Source organism: Cololabis saira, chromosome 13 (genome assembly GCF_033807715.1).
Source record: "Cololabis saira isolate AMF1-May2022 chromosome 13, fColSai1.1, whole genome shotgun sequence".
NCBI classification, from domain to species: Eukaryota; Metazoa; Chordata; class Actinopteri; order Beloniformes; family Belonidae; genus Cololabis; species Cololabis saira.
The window spans coordinates 8,551,708-8,559,604 of record NC_084599.1 but is presented as its reverse complement, the minus strand read 5'-3'; the positions used below and the strand labels follow the sequence as shown (position 1 = coordinate 8,559,604).

Below are 7,897 nucleotides of genomic sequence, written 5' to 3'. Positions count from 1 at the left end.
AATGAAGGCGATAACAAAAAGTGCGCAGTCTGTAAAAGTATTTAAGGTTTCCTTTAATTTTTTCCAAAAATAGTAAACCATGAAACATGAAACAAGAAGTAATATCAAAGAAGTTTTTCTTAAAATTATGGTAACAATGAAATAATGATTTATTTTGTAATGTTTCGGTTCTCATTCTGTCAGACAAATACTTCTTATAAGATTAACTACTTTTAGTTTTATTTAAAAAAACAACAACAACAAAAAACATCACACTGTCAATCTATAATTAATGCTGTTTACTTTCAGAAGAAACACTCCTTAACTATTCCTTTATAAACAGGGCTGGGCATTGTTTAAAATCTCTTTACGGTATACTAATTTGACACCTGAGTTTTATTAAAATATCTAAATTTAATTTGGATAAATTGTTTTAATTTTTGTTCTTTTTTTAAAAAGAGAATACAAAGTTATACGATAGTTCAAACATCTGGTGTTGCTTTATGTTTCATTTTTAAAAACATGCCCAGGCCTAAAGCTTACAAAAATACATATAAAACAAGATATTACAGAACAAAACTATTCAAAATCAAAAATCTCGGCTTCTTTCTCTTTCCAAAAAGCAAAACTGCGGTCGATATATTGACAAATTTCATCGTTGCTGAAACTGGAAATATCAGTTCCACCAGAAAGCCCCCCCTCGTCGGGTGTAGGTGTCTGAACGATGACTCTGGGGACTTGTCTGACCTCCGGGGGGCTGTGTTTCACCACGTCTGCAGCGTCTTCACATTCACTCGTGCTAGTTCCAAAGAAATTCACTTTAATGTCCTCAAAGCCATCTTTCCACTCACGGTTCCCGGCCTCGATGTCCTGTAATACGGCTTTATGAAAGTCCCTGACCAGCTCCCAGGGGAACCTCCCCACGCGGTCAAACACCTCAAAACACAGAAGGTGCCTCATCTTGCGTTCATCCACGGGCAGATCCAACTCCAGGATGTGAAAGTAGCCCAGCATGAAGAGATCCAGGGTCAGGCTGTCGTAGTCTGCAGGTACGCCGTCCAGCCGAGGTAAGAACTGCTCCGGAGAGAACACCACCTTCTGCCTGTGGAGCCTATGGAGAGAAACACGGACATTCAGTAGCTGCTAAATTACTTTTTCTTATAGAGGGAATGCACATGACGCCACAGATGGGACTTCACAGCGGGTTACGCCCACTGAGTGGCAGAAAGACTGAGGTCCCGTTTACACGGAGCAAAAACGGAGGTGTTTTCATGCGTTTTGGCCGTTCGTTTACACGAAAACGAAGCTCAAAGTCACCAAAAACGATCATTTCTGAAAACTCCGGCCAAAGTGGAGATTTCCAAAAACTCAGTTTTCACGTTTGCTTGTAAACGGAGGGAAACGGAGATTTAATCTTCAGAAAATGCAACAGAAACGTCACCAGCGTCATGTGTGCGACCTGTGCTTACAATTAGTTTGGCCACCGTCAATATTTTCTTGTATTTTACCTGTTTAATATTCTAAAGTCACACTTAAAAGTAACTCCACTTCTCTGTCACTCCAAACGAAAGACTCTCGTTCCGTCTTGGAAGTTTCACCAAAGATCCTCTATACAGAAGGTAGCGCATTACCGTTTCTGCCAATGGTATGAAATGGTATCCACTTCCTGTCTCCTAAGTGGGCGTGGTCGCCCCTCTGACCTCACTTCCTGTCTCCTAAGTGGGCGTGGTCGCCCCTCTGACCTCACTTCCTGTCTCCTAAGTGGGCGTGGCCGCCCCTCTCCCTACATCGTTTTGGAACATACAACACTAGATACAGTACAACTTTCTTCCAAAAAGACTTAAATAATAAAAATAACAGTATTATTAAGCAAAAAGGCAAGTTTTATTTTAGTTTTAAACTTAATTTTATCCGATGGGAAAACGATGAGAGCCAAATCTCGCAAGAGTGTGTTGCTCAGACAGAGACAGGTCTCAAACGAAGTTAATTTTCTCCTAATCTGTCGGTCTGAAAATTTCCATTTTGGTGTCAGAATGTTCAGAAGGTTTGTGGCTTTTGAAAAATGGGTCCCATATTTACTTAGGTTACTATGGGGCGAAGGAATTGGTAATAATCTGTGCTCACGTTCACTTTTCCCATAGGACTCAATAGACTCAGGACCTACTTCCGGTCTCCTAAAGGGGCGGGGCAGTCACGTGACACAGATACAGGAAACTGAACTGTAGTGGGCTGTCTCGTTTATTGAACGTCTCTGATATTATTCAGGCTTCACACGTGTCATTTGTTGACGTTTTTTCCCGGATTCTGATTGGCTAGCATGGCTTTATCTTCTCGTTACACTGCCCCCTGCAGGTTTGGATGTTCATAGCACCTTAACAGCGTATTCATGCGGGTTCGTGTAAACGAGGATCCATCCATCCATCCATTATCTATACCCGCTTTATCCCTTGCGGGGTCACGGGGGTCTGCTGGAGCCTATCCCAGCTCATTTCAGGTGAGAGGCGGGGGTTACACCCTGGACAGGTCACCAGTTCATCACAGGGCCACATATAAACACACAAACCATGCTCACAACCACACTCACGCTCACACCTACGGGCAATTTAGTAAACGAGGATATTTTTCAAAACGTAGAGGGGGAGCTATGTGTAGCTATATGCGGCTATGTGTAAACGTGGCCTGAGTGGCAGAAAGACTGAGTGGCAGCGTAAACTTTCAGTTTGAGCAACTCAAAACATCTAAAATGGGAAAGAGCTGAGTTATCGTTTTACAGACTGCCGAAAAATAAGCTTAAGAGATCACTTTAATTTCACCAACAAATCCTGCCTTGAGGTAGGACCTGTTGTGACTCGTCTGGATGTCCAAATGAACTATACTTCTTTAAATATGTCTAACGCTTACGTCAATGAACTGAAGAGTAGTCACGAAGAATCACTGATGAGACAGATTCAGCTGGTTCACAGTCCACTGATGGTTTATTGTAGGGTTACAATGTACCATGAATGAGAAGTAGCCCCGGAGCTAAGTCTGAAATTTACCTTGAAGATTTTCTACCTTTTATACAGTTCGGGGCCTGAGGTTACTCCTCCCCGGGCCCCTCCTATAATTTGGCGTATTTTCTCCAACTTTCCACAGTTATGTATTATCTATTAATTTTACCGGAAGTCGGACAAATAGTCCTGTATTTTTTTTAAAAACCAGTCATCAATGCCCTCCTACTCAGCTGGGACTTCCCATGAGAAAATCCCTCCTTCAGTCAGCTGAGATTTCCCTCACATTCCGATCGGGAGAGACTGTACATAGCCTGAAGGCCATACATCAATATCCAAACCGCATGTTTTAAGGTTAATCAAAGTTTAAGGTTAATCAAAGTTTAGGGTCAATCAAAGTTTAGGGTTAATCAAAGTTAAGTGAGTTGCAAACTCGGGCTACATACAGGTTACACATACATGTATCAGCATGTACCAGCATTATACTTGAGAACTGCTCAAGTGTTTTTCTCCTGGCTTCAGTGTTTAAACTTGAAAACATTACTTCGTCTAATTCAATCAAATGATTATTAGTCCATCTACCACTACAGACCAAGCGTCAAGACTTTTGTAAGCCTTCAAGCTTTGCTTTGTGGATTTCCCCGGCGTATCACTGGTTCTTGGGGTAACTGTACCAAATATTAATGTCCATGGACCACTGGTTCTTGGTAACTGTACCAAATATTAATCTCCATGAACCACTGGTTCTTGGTAACTGTACCAAATATTAATGTCCATGGACCACTGGTTCTTGGTAACTGTACCAAATATTAATCTCCATGAACCACTGGTTCTTGGTAACTGTACCAAATATTAATGTCCATGAACCACTGGTTCTTGGTAACTGTACCAAATATTAATGTCCATGGACCACTGGTTCTTGGGGTAACTGTACCAAATATTAATGTCCATGGACCACTGGTTCTTGGTAACTGTACCAAATATTAATGTCCATGGACCACTGGTTCTTGGTAACTGTACCAAATATTAATGTCCATGGACCACTGGTTCTTGGTAACTGTACCAAATATTAATGTCCATGGACCACTGGTTCTTGGTAACTGTACCAAATATTAATGTCCATGGACCACTGGTTCTTGGGGTAACTGTACCAAATATTAATGTCCATGAACCACTGGTTCTTGGTAACTGTACCAAATATTAATGTCCATGGACCACTGGTTCTTGGGGTAACTGTACCAAATATTAATGTCCATGGACCACTGGTTCTTGGGGTAACTGTACCAAATATTAATGTCCATGGACCACTGGTTCTTGGGGTAACTGTACCAAATATTAATGTCCATGGACCACTGGTTCTTGGTAACTGTACCAAATATTAATGTCCATGGACCACTGGTTCTTGGTAACTGTACCAAATATTAATGTCCATGGACCACTGGTTCTTGGTCACTGTACCAAATATTAATGTCCATGGACCACTGGTTCTTGGTCACTGTACCAAATATTAATGTCCATGGACCACTGGTTCTTGGTAACTGTACGGGTCACTGTCAAGTCCAACTGCCTTTAATTTCTCCACAGTTTCTCCACTAGTTGCAGCCATTTGTGCCACTCAGTGAGAGTAAGGGAGCATGGTCCAGTGGGGAAGTGACATCAATGCATACCCTCTATTCTGAAACTTTAAAATGTTCTTCAGATAAAAATAAACAGAAATAACAGAAATACTGAAACTGACACTAGTTTTTTATCCAGACCACCATGTCTAGGTTGGAGTGTCAGAATAAGGCAAATACGTCAATATATATAGGATGGATTCCTATTCAAATTTGTATAAAGCTTCATTTGAATTTGAAGATGTCAAAGGATAACTACAGTAATCGATCAGAAAGCATATCTTGAATTTGGAAAACTAATTTGTGTCTTTTGCGGATTGACTGCAGATATGATTGTTATACCTTGAATGACTCACAGCCTTCAATGCTATATTAGCATCTTTTTTCAACTTTTCCTCCCCGGAGCAGGTGAAGTACATTTACGAGCTAAAAATCTGATTAACTTGTACACCAAGTCCACAGTTTAAACAAGTAAATTGGCAAATTCGGCAGAGAAAGTGCAGTCATATTATCAATTTCAAGAAGGAAACATGTAGACTGCACCTTTTTTTTTTTTCTTATTTCTTGAGGAATCTTTGTTATCCCCATGGAGGCAATTTGTTTTACTGGCAGTCTTATCTCTTACGTCTTGCTTTTATTTCATTACTTTAAATAATCTTTTTGAGGGTAGGCAATGAATAAGCTTTGCTTCAGCCTACACCTTTTTCGGTCTAGATGTTATTTGTATATTGGAAACTTTTTTGTAATGTTTTCTTTGAACAGTGTATTTGTTTCCTTGTTGTCATTTTTATTTTATTCTTAATTTTGTAAAAGCTATTTTGATGTTCGTCTTATTTTTATTCTTTTTTTGTGATGTCATGACCAAAATAGACTAAACTAAACAAAAATTTGAAGCTGTGCTCATGGAAACCAAACAGTTACATCCAATATTGGCGCTTTTGCACTAGTCCCGCCTCAGCTCGGTTCTACCCGCCACGGCCCCGTCTTGCGCTTTTGCACTAGGGGGTGAGACGGGTAGAGCCGAGCCAAGCAGATACTATTTCTGTAACCATTTTGGCGAGGTTCTATCCGGGCTGAGCCGGGACTATTTCTGACGTCATCACATTACAGGCAGCTGATTGGTCGAGGGGCGGGGCCGTCACCACCCTCCGCGCCACTGATTGGTCGAGGCGGGGCCGTCAGACGTTTGAATCAGGAAGCAGGAGTCAGCGCGAGAGCGACCCGCGGCTCGCAGCGATTTTATTACACAGCACAAACGTCTGTTTGGTGATCCAACTCTGAGGTGCAGATGTTCATAAACCTGGGGGCTATCGAGAAAATTAAAAAAGGGATGTAGACGGGCTGTTTTTTTCTCAGCCGCTCGCGGCTCCAGCTGATTTCTGATCAGCGCCGACATGAACAAAGGTGTTGCGCAATCGAGTACGTCACAGCAGCTTCACCCCAACCCCCCACTTCTCCCCTGGCTGTGGAAAAACAAACGGGGACAAAGCGGGTGGAGCCGCGCCGCGCCATGTCGGGCCGATTAGGTACTAGTGCAAAAGCGCCATATAACTCATCCCCATCAAAGTGATTAGTTCGCTACATGGTTCTCCCCAATTTTGGCAAAGGACCAGGAGGTTCATCCTGTAACTGAAGGCCAGTCTTTCAACTTCAGACTTGGAGCCAATAAGAGAATCAGGAAAGTTTCAGTTCATCAACTAACCACTGGGGGCTGGCGCAAAAAGACAGTCAATTTCCATTGATCCCCATGTTAAAATCGTAGACCGTATAAAACAATGGACAATCATTAGGTCACGTGACCCACTGGTTTCTGAAGCCACCTGTCACAACTGTGTCTGTTGAAGAAAAGGTTTGATGGAAAGTTACTGACGCTTACCTGCGTATCTGTCTGGAGGGAACGCTGGAGATCATTTTCCTCCAGTTCCCCAGCATCTTGTTGACGGCACTCCTCTGCTTGAAGAAATGACCAAGGGAACTGTTCATTATATTTGACTGGGTGCGTTCCACAGCGCCATCGCGACCAGAGCCAGGTTTGTCGTCCATCTCCAGGCCTCCGTCGCTCATCTTCATCTCCTCTGCATCCCTACTCTTCAGAGTCACCGTGTAGGCAGATTTCTTCCAGTGGCCCAGAAACAGAACCACGATACGCTCCTTCCTGAGGCTGGTAGTTTCCTGAACGTCAGGAGCCTTTTCATCAAAGTCAATTCCCGAATCACTGTTCTGCTCTCTTTCTTGTGCTGGGTTCAATATTTCAGGCTGTTTGTCTGATTGTGCGTCCTCAGGCGGTGTGTTAGGAGGCAGCTTGAGGGCCTCCTGAGGCTGATCTAACATAGAAAGGCTCTGCGATTCGAAGTTTGACCTCAGAGTCCTCACCGAGACGCCAAATTGATGAATTTCCTCCTCAATGCTCTCCCTGCGTACTCTGGTGGAAATATGTCTGTCAGGCGTCTGGGAAAACACTGTGATGAGTTCAGTGTTGGGCATCTTGCAAAAGGGCTGGTCTGATAGGTTAGTCATGAGCAGGGACATGCTCTTTACGATGCCAGAAATGCGGCTGCACCAGACAGGTAGGGGGACTTGACTTTTGAAGTTTCTGAACTGCGTGTTGACAGTGATATTGACTATGGGGGCTGGCAGGATGTGCCTGAGTTCCTCGGCGAGGCGAGCCAGCTCCAGCTCATAACCTGCACAGTTCCTCTGCATGGAGACATTGGCAATTTGCTGTTCCAGATATATGAGGTCATCCTCAGTCAACAGCTCACCAGAGGGCCCCAGGATGGCATTGTGGGCTTGGGAGTACCTCCAGCTGACTTTGGCATATCTGTTCCCGTTTTCCTGTAAAGGAAGAGGCAACCAACAGGCAGATAAATGTGCAGGATGTCATTTCAAAAGTCTGTCAAACATTTCATATGGCCTTGGAATGAGGAAAACAGTAATGATACAATAAAACTGCAATTCAACCCCATCCAAACCTCAAAACTATGCCTTGACTCGCACTGTGTATGAGTGAATGATTTGTTATGAGCAATTAAAAATAAATGGTGACTTAGAACTTTCAGCAATGCGGATTTTAAAATAGTCAAACCGCAATTTGTGCTTTTCTTATTATACACTGGTTTGGTTAAGTAACTATTTATATTGGAGAGGCAAAAGAGTATATAGCTGATGGGGAATATTTGACATTATTGAGTAATTAGCCAAATTAGTTTAGAGATTGTTCCATAGCTGAAAAGGGTGTTAAACAAAGTTATTCATGAATAATGGTTTTTGTGTCAATGTGAAAATAGTGAAAACAGACCAGTTACTGAAATC

At 42.6% G+C, this 7,897-nt stretch overlaps 1 protein-coding gene across 1 annotated transcript in view; it reads right to left on the bottom strand.

Moving 5' to 3' along the window:
* Nucleotides 1-510: 510 nt before the first annotated feature.
* The window catches only part of LOC133457695 (espin-like protein), a 31,683-nt gene continuing 24,296 nt past the window's right edge, over nucleotides 511-7,897 (bottom strand). Inside the window, exons 10-11 of the mRNA XM_061737004.1 lie at nucleotides 6,462-7,420; nucleotides 511-1,090 (exon numbers count right to left, since the gene is read on the bottom strand). Coding sequence (XP_061592988.1) covers nucleotides 559-1,090; nucleotides 6,462-7,420 — 1,491 coding nt within the window. The 3' untranslated portion in view covers nucleotides 511-558. The remainder of the gene's footprint in view (nucleotides 1,091-6,461; nucleotides 7,421-7,897) is intronic.